General features: G+C 40.3%; 1 protein-coding gene across 9 annotated transcripts in view; it reads right to left on the reverse strand.

Moving 5' to 3' along the window:
- Window positions 1-3619: 3619 nt before the first annotated feature.
- The window catches only part of OPCML (opioid binding protein/cell adhesion molecule like), a 1085522-nt gene continuing 1065755 nt past the window's right edge, over window positions 3620-23386 (reverse strand). For all 9 annotated transcript variants that reach the window (XM_040483570.1, XM_040483569.1, XM_040483571.1 and 6 more), the window contains one exon: window positions 3620-9132. In XM_040483570.1, coding sequence (XP_040339504.1) covers window positions 9032-9132 — 101 coding nt within the window. In that variant the 3' untranslated portion in view covers window positions 3620-9031. The remainder of the gene's footprint in view (window positions 9133-23386) is intronic.

Below are 23386 nucleotides of genomic sequence, written 5' to 3' on the forward strand. Positions count from 1 at the left end.
TATAAAGAGCTCAGGGAAATGAGGGAATTGAAGGAAGCCTGAGGGAAGAATAGGAAGAAAAGGGGATTATTTATTTTGCAACTAATATCTACTATGTAATTTCTTGAACATCCTTACCTACTCACACCCAATAATGTCCCAGTCAGTCTTCTGAGGTAGATATGATGACCACCATCTTAATAAAGATAAGTCTGAAGCCCAGAGAGGATAAGAAATTAGTCCAAGGCCACATACCTTGTAAATTGTGATGTCAGAGTGTAAAAGAAGTTCCCCCAAACTACAACACATTATGTCTCTGAAGAGAAAATACATGGTTTGAGCATATAAACTAAATAAAAGAAAATACGTCTCACAGGATATAGCAAATAGTGAAGAGATAAAAACTGTAAATTATTCTTACTTTTGAAATAAGAGCTGCTGTGGAACACTTAGATGCAAATGAGCCAGGTATTCCATCCTAAATCCTAGAGTTCTAGGAAAGTCTTGTCCTGAGGAACTCAGTTTAGAGGAAACTATTCAGCAAGTTCACACTATCTTTGCCTGTCACCCTTCAAGTTTCTGCTATGCTCGTACTCACAGTTGTTGTTTCCTCTTGTCCCCACCAGAAAGTATCGTGGAGCTTTGAGATCCAATGGAAGACAATATGCTCAATAATCCCATGTGGGAACAAAACTTTATATTCTAACCAGAATTGACATTATAGGTGGTTCGTCTCCCTCTCTGGGAAATTTTGTTAACTTTGTCACCAATTGGGTCGTGTGGCCCTTTGGACATTTATAGTTGAATGCCTTTCATGATATTAATTTATCCAACTGATATCATTCACTCTATCAATAAAATCTTGAACACTGAATGTGCCCTGGCCCTGGTACCCCATTTATTTTTGTATTAATAGATCTGTTCACCACATCCACTGCCTATAGGAGCTCTCTACCTCTCAGCTTTTCATCCTTGGGGGATAAAAGTAGCTTCCTAATCACTTCCCAATATTTGCTTCTGCTATACTCATTTTCTCATATCTGTATTATAATTCTTGCAATATTATACTGTAATTTTCTCTTCATATAGCTGTTTCCATATCTTAGATGTGAGCTCCTTAAAGGGAGTTCTTCACTAAATGCAATGCATGAACAAATGAATAAATGGAAAAAAATTAAGAAAAAAAAAAAGATTTCCTACTGATCAAATGAACATGTTCCATGAAAGTAGCATCATTTTTAGTTTGAAACTTTTGTTTTCTAAAGCTGATAAGATTTGGTACCAATTAATGCCACCCCCCACCATTTTCATCAAAATTATTTAACAGAAAAACAAAAAAGAAGGCAGAATTGCCAGTTGAGATCTCTCCTGTCTTCAGCCATTTGTTATGTTCATTGCAAGACTGCATTCCCAGTGTTAGAAAATTCAACATCGATGTCTACTCATCTGGGTGTTTCCACTCAGCTCCCGATTCTCCATCTTTTTTCTTACTGTAAAATATCCTGATAGGAACAAAGTATGCCCTTAATATATTTACTAAAGCCCTTCTCTGTAGATATGTTTTTAATAGGGTGTATTTTGGGTGAAGATAACAAAAATGTATCCAATAATTTAGCTGCCGAGCTTAAGAATAACTAGATAGAGGCTCCCTTGCAGAATGAATAGATAGCAGCAAAGATTTTCATTACCTTGAAGTGGCTTGGTAAATAGGTATGTCTGCCAAAGGCTAGTTGGAGAAATCTTGGTGGATGGATTGACAGGTAAGGGAAATATACATGGTTTAAATAAATAAATGAGAATAGTAATATTAGGGAGTTTCGTGAGTATATAGATAGAATAGGAGTTAGATAAATGGGGAGATAATATATGAATAAAGAGATGAATGGTTTGCTAATGGAAGAATAAATTGGTACATAGAAGACTGATGGAACTGAGTGGCCAGATGGAATGAGAGACCAATGAATGTCTATGCCTCAGCAGGAGAGCCAATAGATAGGTAAATGCTGTGGTATGAACAGAAGCAGGAGATGGTCAGGTGTGGATGGGAAGAGGATGATTAAAAGGAGGAAGAAAGAGGAGAAGGGAAAGGGTAGCACTAAAGGTATTATGATGGTAAGGGGGACTGGAATTTGTTACCTTGACAAGTCATAATTTTACAATGAGTCCGAGGAAATTGGAAACTCTCAATCATTGGTACTACCATATTCTTGGTATTTTAATTTACAAAGAACATGACCTAGTTTATCAAGCTATCTGTGCTCCATCTTCTGTTGGGATGACTAATTTTTTTAAGATTTATTTTAGAGAGAGAGAGACAGAGAGAGAGAGAGAGAGAGAGAGAGAGAGGATGCGCTTGAGTGGGGAGGGGCAGATAGAGAGGGAAAACAGAATCTGAAGCAGGCTCCAGGCTCTTAGCTGTCAGCAGAGAGCCCAATGTGGGGCTCAAACTTAAGAACTGTGAGATAATGACCTGAGCTGAAGTCGGATGTTTAATCTGAGCCACCCAGGCATCCTGGGTGAGACTAAGTTTTAACAGGTTAGGAATGACCCATTGTTTACCTATGAACCCAATAAGAAATAAGCCTCATAAATCTAGCTCAGGGTCATAGCCAGAGGAGCTAGCTAAGATGTAAAGCCAACTGGAGAATTTTAACACACTTTCTGCTGTATTCAAAACCATAGTTAGACATTGGCCCTAGGCTTCATGTGGGGGTAATCTTGAGAAATCCAATAGCTGAATGAGAAATAAAAACTGTCCTAAAAATTTTGAAATAGAACATACCAACAAGAATCAATTCAAAAGTGGTGCAGATGAGGAGTCAAAGAAAAGGAGGGTCAAGTGTCCAGTCCAAGATCACATAGTTAATGGCAGAATTAGGAAGGGTTAGCTGATGTATACATTATTGATGAGAAGCTGAGTTGTAAGAAAGAGGTTAATAGCCATCCCTTCAGAAAAGCAGATGGACAAGTGATGAAGATAGAGGTGTTGGAGTTTTGTTGAACGAGAACGATGTTTTAGAAAAGACAATCAGAAAAAGGGAGCTTCTTCTCCCGATCCCTTTCTTATGCTATTTCCCATATGTATACTATAGTAAAAACCTAAGATAGAGAAACAATCAATCCAATTACATACACTCTAAAGAATAAATGCACATCATAGCCACCATATTTTCTACATATGTACTCTTGTCAAAGCGGTTATGATTCAGTGGAATCAAGTCACAGGAACTGTTAAGGAGTGTCATTTTTTTTGTTGCAACTTCTCTATTGATTTCATTTTAGATTAGGTCAAGACATAATTTAGACTTTGAGGCTGCAGTTACATTTTCTATTATTTGTAAATGGCATAGATATTCAAATATATAGGTATAATGTGCAAAGTGCCTAGACTTCCTTCTACTCTGTGTGTGTGTGTGTGGGGGAGAGAGAGAGAGAGAGAGAGAGAGAGAGAGAGAGAGAGAGAGACAGAGAGAGACAGAGAGAGAGAGACAGAGAAATAAATAGGCTACTCAATTTTCTGATTGCATCTACTCCCCAAAGCTTAAAGCACACATATGGGAGAAGCATATGGGAAAAGCATAGCCTGTTTTTCTCCATATCTGGATACTTAACAAGATGTCCTAATAAACAACCCCCCAAATGTTACAAATTTCTTTGAACTTTATTGATACACTGCACAATCACAACCATCTGTATTCATCCTGAATTAGAAAAGGTTACAACTACAATGTAACATGCACAAAATTCAGGTAGTAGATTCACCCTTAATACAATTATTGACAGAAATCAAGTCTTCATTGATTTTTGACGGAAAAAATAAGAAAGAAAATAAAAGAAAAAGAACTCTAGAAGGTATACTCTTGTATCATGTGATAATTTTTAAAGCATTTAAACATAGATTTGTTTTAAGGATAATTGTGAGAATGGGCACACCCATTGTCTGACACAGCTATAACGGCACCATTGATAAGTCATATATATATATATTTTTAATCTAAAGGACTCTGAACTTGACAGATACATTTTCGTACACCCACACATTCCTCACAACTGCACTTTACAGGTCACAAAAATTTCTGAATGATTAAAAATGCTCCCTTTAACTAACACAAGGGCAGCTATTATTATTTATCATTGCTATTATTGATATCCTTATAAATCTGCCAATAATGTAGAATGCGGCCCTAGAAGGATAGTAGAGGGTTCACAATCTTTCTTTCTCCACTCAGTGGCATGGAACAATTGTATGCCTTTAAAAGGGCACCATTGAAAGAAACAAAAAGGAATCTCTTTAAAATATTGGAAATGAGGCTTAGCTGCTTACTTTTAGGATGAAGACAATGGCACCTAATTAAGTCCACTCCATATCCCCTTGGACTCTGAGGCTCCTGCACCTGAAGGCTCAATTGCACTGGTTCAGCTCTGTCATTCTGCCCTATCTTTTAATTGCAAATCTGTTTCTTCTTCCTTTCATTTACTTCTCTTCTTTTAAGTAAGAAATGAGGGAAATGAGAGTGGCATTTTTATTTGTTTGCTTTTAGTGATCATTAGGAGTCCTCATCATATGGTATCTTTTGAAAATGTTACTTTCCTAGTTACACACCTGTGAAGTTTTACTGCAACTGCTCAAACTTATTTGTCTTAAAACCAAAAAGGAAGCTCTGGATGGTAGAAGAGGCAATTGGGTGTAAGTTTCTAGGAATATATCTTGGGTGAAACAAAACCAAAACATCCTCGCTTTTGGAGAAAAGGACAAAAAAGTAAATTTGCCAACAAGAAGAATTTTATGCTCCTTTCCCTAATTTCAAATATATTAAACTTTACTTTAAATAAGCTTTTGTTTGTTTGTTTGCGGTGGGGGGGGGGGGTAGGTGGGAAGGGAAAGTGGGCTGGTTCCGGGTGAGGACTCAGGGTCAAATTGGAAAAGATAACCTCCCCCCATAATCCATCTTAATCTTGAGCTACTCCTACCCTCTTTCTCCCCATGGCTCTGATGACATCCATACATAACTACAGAGGAAAGAACATTCCTTTTGGCATTGGAAGCACCAACCAAAACTAGAGCATTCCATTTCTGGACGCGATGGCAATGATAAGCTTTCTTTGATGTTGACTGCCCACTTGGAGTTTCTCTGCTCTTTTCACATAAGAGTTCTTCCAAAATAAGGAGAACTTGTTAACATCTCCATGTTGAGATCAAGTTTACTGGATCCATGCAGAAACAGGCCCTTAAATTTAGCCTTGGTTGTGGAGTTTCTGGAGTCCACTTCCACCCAGTGGAGCACACTTCCCACCCAGGTTTTGAGAAAAACTGCCCAACCTGTGGAATGTATCATCTAGTATGAGACATAGGTTTCAGGGGACAAAGACCAAGGCCTATTTTTCATAGAAAGCCTTAACTTTCCTTCCATTTCAGCTAGCACAATTGCAGTAGAACAGCCGTGCACAATGCTCCCTGCATAACATATGTGCATGTTTTGACCACTGCTCACCTAAATGTCCCCTCTCCCCCAGTTAAAACAAGAATGAAAAAAAAAAAAAAAAACAAAAAACTAAACACATTTGCTTAGATTTGCAGATGACTGTATCAGGCACTTGACAATAAACTACTGAAAAACAAGCTTGACCAGAGCCTTAACACTAGCTCATTCATTGGCATTACTTTGGTGGCAATACATATTAACTGTGTTTTAGGAAGGGGGAAGGTTTCAGAGTAAGTACATTGCTGAATTTGTCACACCTAATCTGATGATAAGTCTTATTTGGTTTCCTTCCCATGTGAAAAACCCATGGAGAGTTATAGGTTGCTCAGAGTTTTGTTTACCTTCCTTCTTTACCCCTACCCCATTCTTGGCACTGGCACCTTAAAAAAAAATCTATACAACAGGCATTATCCATCTACCCTTCATATTGGAAGCTGAAAAAGCATGTATGAGTGTGGATATTGTCCTTAGTAGCATTTAATGTTCTATACTCCTCAAATGTTGGGTAACAGCTCCTGTTTGATGGAGCCATCCCCACAAAAGTAACCCAAACAACACAGAAGCTGGAGTATGTCTATAGTGAAGAAGAGCCATTTTCTTTCCTAGTGCCCAGTTTTCTTCGTTTATTTACTTGGTTTATTTACTTATTTACTTGATTTTCTTTATCCCAGACAGATGAGTATTGACTGTAGGATTTTTTTTTTCCCTCTAAAACATGGTTGGAATAGGCAAACACTAGAGGTGCTTCCTGGTATCCAGTGGAAGAGGGCAGCATAGAATTCCATAGTGACTCTGAGACCCAGCCTCATCATGTTCAAAAGGTTCTGGTGATCTTTCTGATCAGAGGAAGATGGGTCCCTTCCTCTAGAACAACCCTTGACATGAAGAACATGTATAGCTTGTCCACTTCAAGCACTGTGTTCTCCATGACAGCAAGCACTGTGTTACTCCCCAGAGCCTCCGCATTTATTTTACTCCAAAGTAACATTTATTATCAGTAGAACACTCAAATGATGAATTTAATCCCCATACAATGTCTGACACCAACCTGACTCCAGGTGCAGAATGTGATGACAGATCTGAAACACTGATGTCCGACCTTTAATTCTGACTTTGCGTCTGCTCATGATTGTCCCTGGAACTTGGAATCAATACACTGCTTTTGGCACATCATTTATATTCCCAGAATCTGGCTCCTGGCAGCTCACTAGGAAATGCAGATGTCTGTTTATAGCTGTCAAATGTAATATTAATTTTACTCACACCATCTCCAACTCTTACAAAAGTGCCTAGCATTTTGTATGCCAAGACTACCTACCTTTGTATACATGTAGGTATCTATGTATGTCATATATATCTAAGTATATATTACCCCACTGTGTATGTCATGTTCATGTGCCACTATGGACAAAACAAAGAGGCCATTTATATTGGAGGCAGAAGATCAATTAAGCATTAAGGGAATGGAGCTCTATAAAGCTCATATTTATTATTTTTTTAGATTGTGGACCTGAAAGCTTCCCACTGAGGCAGAACAGGTCTGTGAGATAGTCACTGTTTATGCTTCTTTCCTTTCTCATCATCTCAGAAGGTCAGTCCTTGCAGCACGAGTAAAGAGAGGCATAAGCTTGCATGGTTTTCAATGCCATTCTTTTGGATTATAGGCACCCTTGTTGGCTGAATCTTTCTTGTCTCAGGAAATGATGCATAAACGTCAGGTTAGCTCTTGTTTGTCTGCTGGATCTGCTGTGAAAATGGAAAACTGAGGACATTCTTCCCCAAACCCACTGGAGAAGCAGCCTGTATCAGAGGAAATTGTGTGTCACTTACACTTTCCCCTCCTGTTTGCAGTGTTGTGTTAATCAAGTGCTTGGAAATTAAGTCAGTTGCTCAAGTGCCCTCAGCTCAGAAGAGCTTCCTGAAACAAATACCAGAGTTGTCAACACACCCGCCATGTAATTGGTTTTCATCAGCTTTTTACTGGATAGTTTTCAAACAGATTAAACCAAAACTGGAAGAGGGAGGAGACAATAGCTGAATTCATTGCACTCAGACAGGTAGACTTCTCTCTTCACTGCAGAGACAGATATGTGTTTCCTCCCTTCTGTTCTTGCTATTAAGAAAAGCCAGCCATGGAGTAAATCCCATAGGTTTCTGACACACACTTTCTTGGAAGGCCGAGGGAAACATGAAGTTTGGCATCTTGATCCTTCAAATATGAAAGGAAAAAACAACAACAACAAAACAAAACATGGCACTGATCAAGGCCTTTCCAGGGCTGATCTGCTTCCCAAGAAGATGCTTTTGGAAACACAGTACTCCAGGAATGGTGAGGGACTGATCCTTAGATTGCTACTTTGGTCCATCTGTTAATGGCATCTACTTTGGAAGGTGGATGGGATATCACCTTCCAAAGAGTCCACGACATATTGCTTTTCTATGCTGTTAGCCTGTGAGACCATTGGCTTTCATATGAAAGTTGATAGGTAATTTTGAAGATGCCAGTGTCTGCTGAAGGTAGAGGAGAAATTAATATAGTGAAATAGACACAATATGATTAGAAATTAATATGGTGATGAATTGATAGTGAGTAGTAGGGAAGAAATATAGTGAAGTGTTGGATAATTATATTGATAGATTGATAAATAGAGTAAATAGATTGCTACAGAGAAAGATGGGTGGGTAGATAATTGGAGGGAGAGATAAGTCACACAGTCAAGTAGATGGATAACCATATGTTTCCTGTGATAGCTTGATAAGCCCTAAATAATCAGTCATCCATAGATCATTTTGTTTTATGAGTTAGCAGTTTTAAAAAAGAAGTACTGTCGTCAAAATGCTTCCCCTCTTTTTTGGTCAAGTGACTTCTAAACTTTTACTTTTAGGTTGTGTGAATAGCCCCAAACCTCTAACCCACATAGTGATAGAGCAAGTGAATAGGACAGAGTGGTTAGAGAAGGTGACAAGAATATCCATATATGTGTATATATACACATATATGGATATGGGTGTATTCAGACCTTCCGAGAAAGAAAGGATGTGAACCCCAATGTAATTAGATAATAGTAAACATGGAGGGAGGGATATGTACATTATAATAAAGAAAATGGCCCAAAGCTTAAAAGACACAGATAATAGGACACTTGGATATAACTCTTGCTGTGCACTACATTGTAAGTCAAGTTGTGTCTTCAGGGTGTTTATCATGAGGCACGTTTTTTGCCCAAATGGAGCTTATGGTTTGGTGTGTTAGGGGAGGAGAGGTTCATAGTGATGATGATGGGGAGAGGAGCAGAGGAAAGGAAAGGGCCCAGGTAGCAGGGATAGATTCCATTTTTGGACATACCAATGAATGATTACCCTAAACATGGTAGAATCCAGCCCACCCATCCCCCCAACCCCACTCATTCAAACTGGAGAAAAACTCAAATAAACCAACCCTCCCCCCAAAAAAACAAGAAGAACAGAAACAAACAAAAAGAAGCCCAAACTTGTTTGCCCTCCGCAGTGTAGATTAAAGTCTGTGATATGGAGAAGCAGGCGTTGCTCAGAGGACCTATGATTTCTTATCAAAACTTGATGAGGAAGTGGGCAAAGAGGGTCCCTGATAGCCAGAGACAAGCCAGTGCTCTAGAGGCCGAGTTTACACCATCAATGACTGCTCCAGGCCCTGTGTAGGGGAAAGAGAGACAGACCCATTAGCATACACTCAAAGGATACCATACTTATTCCCTGACAAGCAGATATACAAACATGCTTCTCTGTGAGCATTCCCCCATCTCCCACCTCCCACCATTGATCCCTCGAAATCTGGAAAAATGGAAAGCACCCACTGGGAATATTTAGAAACTCAAAGGGGCAAATCGCTCACATACCCACCACTACAGCCTGCTTTCAAAGACTGGGGTTTAAAAAATAAAAGGGATAGAGAGAGGCAATGGCAGTCATTAGGCCTATTGGCTGAAAAGTTAGAATAGCAGACAGAGCTAAGTGGCATGGCAGGATTTGACTGCTGCTCCATGAGCAGCACCTCTAACTATGAAAAAGGTGTCCAGAACAGACAGGGATGGGAGCAGCAAAACAGGGGAGGAAGATGGTCCACAGTGGAGAGAAGCAGGTAGAGGAAAGGAGGAGACAGGAATGGGAACATTTTGTGAGCAACAGGAGTCTATGTGTTGGTGTGGCCAACTTTTTATCCTGTATAACTTAGGTATTGTGGAAGCTCCTCCTGAGGTAGCTGAGGAAGAATGGATTGTTACACTCTAGAGTTTTAGAGACTATGATTGGGTTTATCCCAGCAGTAGCAGTGCCTCTCCAAAGGCCACAAAGACTCTGTATTCTGTCCACATTGCCACCTAATGGTGTGGCCTGATAGAGTTCTCCCTTTGCCCTTTCTTCTGGCCTCTTTGGCTCTTTTAAATGCCCCTAGTGAGTCATCCATGCTCCACTGTAAGACAAGACCATTGAGTGCCAAGTGTTGGTCCTTTCACTTAATCTGCCACCTTTGAGAAAACAAACCACATGAAATGGGATTGTCCTAGTCTGTTTCAAGGACCCAGGGCACATGGATCAGCATCTAATTCACCTTTGTATTCCTCCATCACCTTTATTTGCAAAGCATAAGAAACTGCAGTCATAAGCAAGACACCAGTAGCTTGCAGGCAGAGAGGATTCCAGGGAACATGGAATCGAGTATAAGACAGGGGTGAGAAGCCATCAAGAGTCATTCCTGTAGAGCCAGTGGCAAAGAAAGGGAGCTGCAGACAAGGCAAGCATGGCTTTTTTTTTTTTTTTTTTTTTTTTTTTTTTTACCTTCTCAAGACAGGACTTCCCTGATCCTTTTAGAAGCAAATTGGCTTATTGGAAATAGACATGATTACTTTAAGAAGCACAGTTGGTACAGAGTCTCAAGACAGCATGATGGTGTGGATCCCTGCCTTGCCTAGGAAGGGACTGATGCTAACCTTTTGCTTTGGGAAGTACAGGCCCCTCACTTTAGCAATGAGCATGTAACTGTTCCCAGTCCACAGATTTTCACAAGGATATATTTCCTTCCTCTGATTTACAATGTACACAATTCTCCTATTGATTAAAAATTCACATTTACTTGCTAGCTTGAGAGTCTGGTTCATATTGCTGTGTACTTTTTTTATAGAGCATTCACAAAAAAGGCAGGATCCAGTCACAAGCCCAGTGCTATCATCTCCAGGAGGGCTCCATACATATTTATGAAAAGTAGCCTGACTCTGGAGGCTCCATCAGTCAAGACATATATCCTAAGGAGCCATACTGGCCTACAGAATATACGGAGTTGAAAAATGCCCAAGATGGAGCCCAAAGCAATTCTGTATATTGTGTTCTTCAAAAAATGAAAGACTTACATTTTTTAAATGAGTTTATAAGAAAATGAGCAATATAGATTTGTAAGATATATATGTCTCCTTAAGAGTATCTATCAAATATATTTTATAATATTTATAATGTTATTTATATGTTTATTTATATGTTATGTATATATTTAATATAATATTTATTATAATAATAACGTTATATATGGAGAGGACATGCATTAAACTATGTGTCTGTGTGTATCTTTGTCTAATTCATGATGCTGATATTAACTTAAGAAACAATTGAAAGATTAATAAGCTCCACACTAAAGAAACAGAGATCTTTAGTGTAGGAATCACTTTATTCCAAGTTCTACCAGTGGACTTAAGCATTTCTGTAGATGCCATGCTACCAGCACAAGGTGGGATATAGCTAAAACAAAGCAGAAAAGAAAAACAGTATATGAGGAAGACAAAGCATGAAGGGTGAGGTACAGAGAGAGAAGGAGGCAGAATCATAAAGAGAAATGAATGTTTCTGGTGGTGTGTGGCAGTTGCAATAAGATGTTCATTGCTGATCAGGCAGAGGGTTTATAGCCACAGTTAAACTTCAGTTGAGTGTTCCGTAGAATGGAAGCCAAACTGTGAGTGTGACTTAGCAGACATAGAGACTGCTCAGCTTGCTTAGGATGATGATGGTAACATGCATTTGCATTGTGTTCTCTAAGTTGCAAGCAGGATTCTAAATGCTACACACATATTAACTCATTTAATCTTCACAAAAGGCTATGAGTTATGGACTACTGGCATGTCCATTTTATAAATGGAGAAACTAAAGAACAGAACAGTTAAGTACCTCACTATGGTCACACAACTTATACACATAAAGCTGGATTAGAATTGAGTCACTCTTTCTGTAGAGCCTGTACCCTTGATTGTTTCCACTCGACTTGCTTTCTGTGGAAAATGACCCTTTGTGCATGTTTTCTGAGGACCACAGCCACATGAATTGGTAAGTACAACTGGTGAGGAATCTGAGGACCTAATTTCTCTGTATGACTCTGCTGCTCCCTAGCTGACTGGCATCCCCTCTCTGGCCTTCGTTCTACCATCTAAACAAGTAGAGAAGGTTGAGGTCAGAGACCTTTAAAGCTCTTCTCCTATTAGCATTTTGAGTAATTGTATGAATGGAAAATTTACATCTGGTACTAGAAGGGGCAGCTGGTGAGCAACCAGATGGCCCTTTCCAGTTGGTACAAAACCATCACTACTGTGGCTTTTTGCACGTCAGCATGTCATCTCCTAAAACAGCAAGAGGGTACCAAACATTCCTGGACCCCAGGGCTTCCTTTTCTGTGGCCACATTTTCTATGCACCTCTAAGGAGCTTTACTCTTCAGCAGGTGTGATAAGCCTTGCTTTATATATCAGACAATATGGTAATTTAATGCCAAACTGCCTTTGGCCAATCAATCTATGAGGAGTGGCTGAGCTAGTCTGGCCAATGAGTTAATCTAATCCACTATAATGGAGATTAAAATTAGCATCTCTTTCCTCATGGATCCTGCACACATTTAAGATTTGGTAGTTAGGGGCGCCTGGGTGGCTTGGTAGGTTAAGCATCCGACTTTGGCTGAGGTCATGATCTCAAGGTCCGTGGGTTCGAGCCCCGTGTCGGGCTCTGTGCTGACAGCTCAGAGCCTGGAGCCTGTTTCAGATTCTGTGTCTCCCTCTCTCTGTGACCCTCCCCCATTCATGCTCTGTCTCTCTCTGTCTCAAAAATAAATAAACGTTAAAAAAAATTAAAAAAAAAAGTTTTGGTAGCTGGACCAAATGTCAGTAGAGGGACATATAGGAGGGCGCTTGTACCTTGTTCAGAGCAGGAACAGAGGCTCACATCTGTGTGCCACTCTCTAGGTTCGAGGAATGTGAAATAAAAGCCATCAGCTATGAGCTGTTTTTTTTTTTTTTAATTTTTTTTTCAACGTTTATTTATTTTGGGGACAGAGAGAGACAGAGCATGAACGGGGGAGGGGCAGAGAGAGAGGGAGACACAGAATCGGAAATAGGCTCCAGTCTCCGAGCCATCAGCCCAGAGCCTGACGCGGGGCTCGAACTCACGGACCGCGAGATCGTGACCTGGCTGAAGTCGGACGCTTAACCGACTGTGCCACCCAGGTGCCCCAGAGCTGATTTTTTTTAATATCATCATTACAGTAACCCTCATTTTACTATTAATGAAGAAAGAATTTGGTTTGGGTGTCTCCCTTAGGGTTTCCTCTTGCAGAGGCCACTCACCTGATTAGTGATGTGCTTCTTTGTGCTTTAATAGAGATTACCACTGTTTAGCTAATTGGTGTGATTCCATGATCACTCAGGACTTATGTTTGGTCCCTTAGGCTGGTAGGAGGCTTTTGCAAATGTTAGCTCAGTGAATCTGTTAAGGGAAGGGCATGTTACTGGAAGAAAAGTTCACCTGAGCCTAGCAGTGGTAGTACTAAAGCTTGAACACACATCTTCAGATGTCAAGCTGGCTATGGTTTTCCTATACTTGGTTTTTTCAGGTAACAACAGCTACATGGACTTCTCCAAATACTTGGCATCCAAAGTAATACTAGTATTAATTTCAATAAACATGGTCAGGAATTCAAATGGTGCTTTCCTGCTCCTCCCCTCCTCCTCTTCCTCCTCCTCCACTTCCTCCTCCTGCTTTTCACTTCCTCCTCCTCTTTCTCCTCCTCTTCATCCTCCTCCCCCCCCCTCTTCTTGGTGGAAATAGGGAGAAAGTTAGTTCTTATCTCAAACTTAGAATTCAGAATTTGGAAACATGAGGTAGATTTTCAATTATGTGTTCTACTACAAAAAACTAACCCTGAAATACATTTGGATAAAGGACAAAGGTTTGAAAGAAAGATGGGGCCAAATGTCTAAGGAACAGAATCCCTGGATGCACAGGTAAAATAGAAATCTTCTATGAAATTTAAGAAAGGATTTAGATGCATCTGTACCCCTTGGCTTTGCTGTCTCATCTTTGCAGCCCTAAATATCCTTTGGGATAAAGGCAATGACCACTATAAAAGTGCAACCAATCCTGGAAACTTTGGAATCAGACCAATTTGGGTTTAAATCCTGACTCTGTGGCATGCCAGCTATGTGATCTCAGGCAAGGTAGTTTTAACTTTTCTTATTGAAAATAGAGGTAATAATACTAAATTTACAGAATAATTAAGAAGTCAGACTGGTTAGCATAGTGCCTGGTACAAGCCAGTCATGTGATCATGGTAACCACCACTATGGTGCCTACACACCTGCTACCTTCCACTCCTTAGTTGAGGCTAATATTGGCTCATTTCAGTTTTTCCCAAGTATGTTAAACCTGAGATGTGGTTTTGCTGGTGACAAAGAGAGGAGGTGAGATCCTGAGTTGGGGGTTTGTTGCTGAGAGAGGCCATTGACCATGAGGACCATGGAAAGATATGGGACATAGAGCAGAATGATAGGAGAAGTCCAAAGCCAAGTTCCATGCATGGTCCAAAGGCAAAGGATCAGCCTTGCAAGAGGAAGGGACCCCACACTAGCTTCAGAAAGCCACGGCCATTCACTCAGCAAGTATTTGTTGGAGGCTGATGTGAGCCAGTCTCTGTTTTCAGAGAGAAAGGCAGACACAGTCTGTGCTTTGACAAAGCTTATACTTTAATAGGACCTGGAATATCCTTTCTACCAGTCTAAATCAGTCAACAAACAATTGAAAAAGGGAAAGAAAGAAGGAAGGGGAAAAAAGGAAAGAAGGAAGGAACGAAGGAAGGAAGGAAAATTTTTAAATCCTCCCGGATTCTGAGTAGAAAGTCATTTGGAACAAATAACCAAAATTGCTTTCATCTCAATAATACCCTTCCTGTTGGAGTATTAAGAGAATTTAATTCAATAGTCAGAGAGAACTGAATTTGAATTCTGACGCTGGTACTCACTAGCAGGATGACTTTGGACAAGAAAATCAACTTCTCTAAAACATTTTTTTTTTAATGTATAGAATGGAGAAGAGTGGTTTTGTGTATATATATATATATATTATACATATACACACATATACATATATGTATACATATGGAATATAATATATATGGAATATAATATATATGGAATATTACTCAGCTATCAAAAAATTAAATCTTGTCATTTGTAACAATGTAGATGAAACTAGGGTGTATTATGCTAAGCGAAATAAGTCAGAGAAAGAAAAATATTATATGATTTCACTTCTATGTGGAGTTTAAGAAACAAAACAGATGAACATAGGGAAGGGAAGGAAAAATCAGATTAAAGCAGAGAGAGAGACAAACCATAAGAGACTCTAAAATACAGAGAACAAACTGAGGGTTGCTGGAGAGATATTGCGTTGGGGGATGGGATAAATGAGTGATGTATACTAAGGAGGGCACTTGTTGGGATGAGCACTGGGTATTATATGTAAGTGATGAATCACTGGGTTCTACTCCTGAAACCAATATTACAATGTATGTTAACTACTTGAATTTAAATAAACAAATTACGTACTCTAAAAAAAAAAATAAAGATGATGTATAAGATCACTGAAGTAAAGGATGAATAAATATGAGGTGAATTAAAACCAGGACAGTAACAGCTGATCCTTAAAATAGGATCTTTTATGGGGATCCTGCTTCAAATAAAGAGACCTTGTGGAACCCTAGGTTGTCAAGGATAACTGTCAAACACCAGCTGAAAGCAAATTTGGCTATGGTGAGCAAGCAAGTGACCTGGTCTCTCCTTAAAAGACCTGAAGTGGCTACAAATCATAGATTAAAGCTTATTAGGGAAGCAAGTGTATTTAGAGGCCCAACTCCCTCTGGGCAACTGGCACATTTAAGGAATCATTTTTATGGTTAACAATGACTCAGTTCAATTAGAATGGTTAATACAAATATCAGGTTTAATTAAATATTTTTCAGGCATAAATTGGAAGTGAGAATGTCGATTTTTGCCCTTTCCCCTGATCCAGTCCTTTCTCCACCCTTTCAATGCTAACTGTTGTTAAAATAAAAGCTTTAATGATAATGCAAAGCCACAAACCAAACTATGAATGACAACAATGACAACTACAAAATACCTTGGGGCTAGATATGCAGACAAAAATTCTTTAGTCTTCAGAATATAGAAAGAAGAGACAGAGCACATAAATGAACAAGAGATAAATTCAAGAAATGGTAAATGGCATGGAGGTCAATTGACATGTGCCCTCTGGGCCAGAGGGAAGATTTTATGGCCAGATGTGAAGCTCAGCAGAGAAGGATATAAAGAAATAGACAAACAAACAAATAAATAAAATAAAGTCCACTTTTGAGAGGGTGGTTAACTTTTCAGTATTAAATATTAGATTTTTAAAAAGCAAATTTGGTTGAGGGCTTCACCTAGAATCAGACTACAGGCCTAGCTAGCTGCTCTGGAAGAAAGACATTGCTGCCGCATTCAAGCGGTGGATGATAACCCTCTGGAGGAGCAGGTTTTGAAAATCAAAGTACCCAAACTCAGCGCAAAGCTCCCCTCAAATATATTTAAGCTTACTGATGAGATCTTGCCTTGCAAGAGATTTTGAAGCTTAAAAATGGTAATAAAGGTATTGAAAGGTGTCACTGTTATTTTTTTTCCTTTCCATGATTGCCATGAAAATATGGCATGGTTCTTCAGCAACATTACAGTGTATCTCTGTAATTCTACTAAAATAGCAGATGGTAGGGTGATCACATTAAAAAAGAAAAGAAAGAAAAAAAACCCACAGGCAAGTTGAACTTGGTGATAGCACAATGAGATCAATGAAGTATCTGAAGTCTAAGAAGATACAGTTTTGTTCTGAAATTTGGATGGGTTTTATAAGTATGAATATGAACTAGGTGACCTTCCTAATGAGGAACCAAAAGGATAATGATGTTCTTGGTGATTAAAAGAGGAGCAAGGAAATCTAATTAGAGGATGCATGTGTTACACTTGTTGGTGAAACAGGAACCTATTTTCAGCAGTGCTGGCTGATGAAGGCACCTCATTCCCCTTCAAAGAGAAATTTTCCTCCATTGTCTTTAATTACAGTGGAAAACATGGCACTATGTTGTTTTACAAGGAAGATTAACTGGGCTTTACAGAGTGAAGACTTGTGGATAAAGAGGCCAAAAAAGGCAGCCATCTTTGTTTTGTTCTCTTTAGCATTCCCTGTTTTGTATTTACCACAAAGACAAGAGCTGAAGAAGTTAATATCAGAAGTTAATTCCAATCTGTCAGCTCATCACAAACTTGAAAGAGACAAGACTTTGGTCTATGCTGAACCACAAGCTCTTGTGTGTGTGCTGACATCAGCACACCCTGAATGCTCAGTGTTATGTTCTAAATGCTTAGGCTAATAGCCAGATGTCAATGATTCAGATAGAGGAGGGTGGGGTGTGAGGGAACAACAAGGAACCTCATCAGGAATGAAATGTGAAATGTCTGCATTTTTTTTCTAATATGTTGACATTTTGCAGGTTGGGGAAAATACAAATGATTACGCTGCTGTCATCAGCCAAAAGCAATTGGTATTTCTTTCTGACTCATTCCCTCCCACCTGGATTTAAATTGTGGATTTGAAAAATAAAAATCATATACATTATTATCAACAGGAAATGGACAAATATGTACCGCTTTAGATGTCTTTGCAAGAAGAAGTCACTTGATGAACATCTTCCTAAATGGTGAATTTCAATGTTTAATAGAGTCTCTCTCAGAAAGAAGACCCAGGGTTGGGAGGAATACCTAAATTCCAAGTAGGATATATGGCAGCTGGAATGCAAGGGGAGAGTGTCAGAGAAATAATAATTTGACTTCCCTGGAAGGAGAAGACCACAAGTCCTTTTGTGTATTAGGCTTTTCTTTGGCTATTTGAGTTTCACACTGTATACAGACTACCATTGGTTCCCCCATTTGACTGGAAGTTTTGTTAATTTGACAAATGTTTACTGGGGAAAAAACATTGCAAGATACAGTGCTGCATCCTGTAAGTGCAGAAAAAAAATACACACAAGATATAAGCCTAAGTGTAAGCTACTCTGAAATCCCAAGAGAAAAGTGATTCTTCAATGGGGCTCAGAAACACTTTATGAATGGGGTAACATTGAGTACAATCTTAAAGGAGAAGTGCAGTTTTATCAGAGAAGAGGGCAAAAGCTTCCACCTGTGACCCTATAGCATCCTGGAAGACATAATATATGTATAGTTTAGAAAGAAACATGAGATTAAGATCAGACAGACCTGGATGCAAAACCTGGTTCCACTTCCTCCTGTGGTAGAATTCCTGTCTGTGAGAATTTGGTCCAATCACCTGAATTCTCTGAGCTCTGTTCTCTTCTTCTTTGAAGTGAGAATAATAACAGTACCTACCTCAAAGTGTTCGTAGCTCTTTAATACATGTCTGGCTGACACTCAATAGTTAGTAGCCTTTTCATTTAGTATATTCTATTATTCTACTGTAACTGTCTATTTACTTGTTTGTATGGAGTTGTGGACTTTGTTCCTCTTTGTAACTCAATCCAAATGGATTGATGGATGAGAAGAGATGAAGAAGCATGGTCCAAGTCTTATATATGTAATAGGATAGGCATTCTGACACAGGCGGTCTAGCATGATGGGTGCATACAAGGAAGTAGGAGAGCGTGAAGTATAAGGGTGGGTGGATCCTACAGCAAAAACAAACGCCAAGGCCATTCTTTCCTTGTAGGCAATTTTCATCAGGACATAAACAGGTGAAGTTTAAGTTTTGGAAATGTCACTTGGCCCCACAGTGGCAAAGGGCTCACCAAACACACAGGAATTGGTAAGAGAACAGCATGACTCTTCAGGGAAGGCACACACCCCAGTGTAAGTGAGAATGGAATGGTGAGCCCACAGTCCAGAAGAAGAGCCATGGCCCACTTGCAAGTTGGTACCAGGTGTAAACATAAGGGAGAGGAAGAAGTCAGAACCACCAGACAGATTCTAGTGAAAGTGTGTAGGTGAGAAGACAAGGTATACAATTGAGTGAGAGGCATGTCTGAGAAAGATTGAATTTGTGATTCCCATGGTGCATACAAATACGGAGAGTGGTTTGTAGCTCAGAATTAAGGAAAGTTATAAAGATACAAATTTCGTAGTTATCAGACTATTGTCAGAGACCATCAGTCTTCAGTGTGCAAAAGATTCCCTTGGAGTGCTTGCTTTAAAAGCACATTCTCAGGACCTTCCCTGGAGACTTTGATAAAATGACTCTGCGGGAAGACCCATGAATCTGCATTTTTAAAGCACCCAAAGCAAGTGCAGTGAAGGCTACGATATTGCTTTGTAAGATGTCTGAAGACATAGAAGATCCCTTTTCCTCCCACTGTGATGATATGCTTCCTGGACAGACTCATGGGGCAGGTGGAGGAGGGGCCAGGAGCAGAGCAATCCAGAAAGGTAAGAAACACACTACCCAGGTGTATCACAGAAGCCAGGAGTGGGTGCTGGGGATCAACAGGAAGTCTGGAGCTGAGATTCAGCTGGGTTTAGGAGGGAGACAGAACATGGAAGACTGAGGTGTGATGGTGCTGGAAGAGGTGGAGAAGGGAACAAGGAATCTCCCTGTCAGAGGTCTGGAGGAAAAGGCCAAAGAAGATGTAGGATGGTACACAGAGGGTACAGTAAAGACAATCCCCAGACTCCTCATGCCCATTCCCCAGATCTCCTCTGGAGGCACGTGGGGGCAAGGTGTGCTTCTTAGCACACCCTAATAAAGGAGTGGAGAAGGCTGGTAGAGGCAGGAGGGTGTTGGTGTGGGGTGAGCAGGGGCTCTGAGGCTCTGCCTACAGGTTCCAGTGGGGTGCACAGTGGATGGGGCAATCATCAAAGGGTGGAGGCTGAGAGTCATTGGCTGGTGCTGCCTGTAGTTGTAGAAAATCCAGTTTGAAGAGCCAACCTGATATATATATTTATTCTGGAGGAATGGCCATTAGCAAAAGAAAATATAGATTTGTCCTCATGGCTTCCAGGGGCCACTGAGGTAAGCTGGAGTCCTGGCTGCTCTGAGGGGGGCTGAGGCATTGCCTGAGGAAAAAATCCAGAGCCCAGATGTTGCCTTAACTGGAATATTTTGCCATTTTCATTTGCAATGACAAGATTCCTATCAGTTGTCCCTATTCCTGATACTTAACTCTTAATTAAACTAATTTGTGTCACTACAATTTCACAGATAAAATGTGAGAAATCTGTTTTTCTCTCTGCACCCCCCCCATCCTTTCTGGCATTGTATGCGCTCTCTGTCCCTCTCCCCTGCCAGTTCCAGTAATCCAGGCGTTTATATGGCTCATTAAGCGCATCACACTCTCTGCAGTGCTGGGTGTAATCAAGTTCAGTATCTTCCCTCTTTACTCTTTAAAGACAGGGGGATGGGGCCTCTCTGGCTCAGGACTCAGTGGAGGCAAAGTGGGTTGGCAAGTTGAGAGAAGTGAGTCGCTTCCTGGAGGGGCAGAGCTGGGGCCAGCAGGCTGAGCTTGGCCATCTCTCTGCTGCTGCAGGCCTGGCAAGACTTCAAGGTGCCAGCCCTCCAGGTGGGCCTGCAAATAGCTGCATCCACTCAATAAAACTTACTTATATTTAGAGCAGGTTGCTTTTCCATTAAAAAAGCATTTTGATTGCTGCCATTTCCAAGGTTGTGAATGATAAGTTTTGGAGACCTGTCTTTAATACTATTTCCCCATTGTTTCTTAACTTTAGAACACTTAGCTGGCAGTCAGCTGAGAGTCCATCTTGTTCTGTTCTTACATTTCAGAGACAACCAGAGAACAGAGAGCATCAGTTTGTCTGAACCAGGGTCGGGACCAGAACTCTGTTTTTCTTGTTCCTGGTCTCTCAACGTTCTGTGGTCTTTCTAGTACCTGCCATTGCCCCACACTAAGAAACTTCCAGGCAGTCTAAAATGCCACTGTGAGTTGTACTCTGCCTGCCTGACCTATCTCATCAGTGTGGCTTTTGAAGGGCAGCAGCTGGTGTAGAGGGAAGAATCACCTCATGTGGGTGCCATCCACTGATCTGTCTCTGTGCGTTGCCCACCCACCTATGTTGGCTCTCACAGTCTGCCCCATCGTGTCCTGCCTCACCCCACTCCCCAACCTACTGTCTCACAAGCTTTGTCTTATGTGTTCTTTTGAAACTGCTTTCATCCCATTTTCCCTTGTTCTTTGCATGCAGGTAGGAAATAGATAAAGGTATGTTTGTGTGAGAGCCCTGTTCTGAGTATGTGTTGTGATGGGGTCACAGTGCAGAGTCAAAAGGGTCTCCAAAAACAATCCTACATTCTTTGAGGCCAAACACCGCTGCATGCCTGAGAATGTGGAGGCGTGTGTATTTGGGAAGTATGAGTATATGGGTTGGAAATGTAAAAAATGTCTTTTAAAAGAATGCAATCAAATTTTTTTTTGAATTTTTAAAATTATTTTAAGGAACCCTCATGCACTGTTGGGGGATGCAAACGAGGTGCAATCACTGTGCAAATCAGTATGGAGGTTCCTCAAAAAATTAAAAATAGAATTACCATATGATCTGGTAATTCCACTATTGGGTATGTACCCAAAGAAAATGAAAACACTTTTTCAAAAAGATATATGCACCCTTATGTTTACTGAAGAATGGGATCAGATTTAGATGGATGAGTGGAGATGCTGGTATAGGTAACAGACACACATAGGCTAATTGTTGATATGGGTTTCTATCTGGAAAGTCATCTACCAATGTCCATGATGAGTTGCCAAGTATGGTGAGTTGTATCAAAGCAGTAAAAAGAGTTCAGATACTAGAACAAGAGTACATAGGCTTTAATCTCAGCTCAAACATTTGTAAGATAGTATGAGTAAGTAAGCTGCCTAATCTCTCAGTTTCATCCTCTGTAAAATCAGGATATAGTACTTAATTCTTAGAGTCATTAAATGAGATAAAACATGTAGAACAGGGGTGCCTGGGTGGCTCAGTCAAACATCTGACTCTTGATCTTGGTTCAGATCATGATCTCACCGTTCATGAGTTCAAGCCCCATGTCAGGCTCTGTGCTGATGGCAGGCATGGAGCCTGCTTGGGATTCTCTCTCTCCCTCTCTCTGCCCACCTCCACTCTCTCACTCTCTTGCTGTCAAAAAAAAAAAAAAAAAAAAAAAAAAAAAACAACTAAAAAAAAAACCTATTTAGAACACTTAGTTTAGTGGCTCTGCACATAGTAAATCATTGGTAACACTAATTAGACACAATTATGGGAATACTGAGGCCTAGAAGGAACACCCGTGGCCGCAGAAAGGGCTAGTCAGCTGGACAATGTCACTCTGATCTTGTGTCAAGTTATTTCCACTCAGGCATAGTGTCAGATAATTACAGGACATATTTTCTAAAATGCTTTCACTGAGGAGAAAAATAAGTTACATGGAGATTGACTTTCCCAGAGTCCTTCAGCTGGTGAGCAGCAGAGCCTGGCCTCAGAGAGGCTCTGAGACTACTGACCTATTGCATTTTTCTACATTTCATTCCTGAACAGCTGAATTTCTGCTGCTGGCATCATCAATGCAACTGTCCAATCTCTGTTTATCCATTCATTCAACAAGACTTTCCTTACCCACAAATGTGTATGGAGCTCTGTGCCAGGTTCTAAGGATCAAACCAGACATTGTCCCTACATTTATGGAGCATTACAGACTAAAAGGGAGGGAAGATTTTAATCAAACTACATAAATGAAGCAGAAGTAAAATTGCAACTAGCAAGTGAAGTCTACAGAGAAAAGGATTGTAGCCATGGCACAGCCCTGTGTCCTCATCACTGAGGACAGCACCTGACTTGTGGCAGATACTGGCAAATACTTACTGGACGAATGCTAGGGAAAGCACTGTGGTGAGAGCAACCTCCAGAAGCATTGTATGAGAAAGTGTGCAATGGAGCACTGACCTACTCAGGGAAGACTTCCTCAGGAAGGGATCCTAGGTGAGTGAGTACTAACCAGGTGAAGCAGACTGGGAGGATCCTGGGGATTAGTACTGCTGTAGTAAAGGGCACAAGAGACTTCAGAAGAAAGGAACATACAGTCCAGTTGAGCAACAATATTGGCAGCCATACCAAGGGAAGCAGTGAGAAGATGGGCTGTGTCACAAAGTGTTGAAAAATACTTTTGTTTCATATTGTTCAGCTGTTTCATATTGTTATGCCTCCATGATGAACATTGTCTTATTGACAATTCCCAATGACAGTCAGCAGGCCTGGAAACATCATCCCAGTTTTAGCTTTGTAAACTGAGGCCTGTAGACTTTGTGTGTTGTCTAAGTCACACATCTAAACATAGCATCTGTGGGGCTTTCTGTCTATAAGATGTTATACAGTCCTCCCACCAGCTTTCTAAAGGAAGGTACTGATAGCACATCTGAGGAAAGTAAGATAAGCAAGGTTAAGTAGCTGTCAGGTGGCCTGCCGAATTGGGAGATGGAAGCTAGGTCTTCTCTATGGAATGCATTGTATCTCCCTACATTCATATGTTGAAGACCTAACCCCCTAATGTGTATTTGGAGATGGATCC

The sequence above is a fragment of the Herpailurus yagouaroundi genome, unplaced genomic scaffold (genome assembly GCF_014898765.1).
Source record: "Herpailurus yagouaroundi ecotype Mexico unplaced genomic scaffold, PumYag 161, whole genome shotgun sequence".
Classification (NCBI taxonomy): Eukaryota; Metazoa; Chordata; class Mammalia; order Carnivora; family Felidae; genus Herpailurus; species Herpailurus yagouaroundi.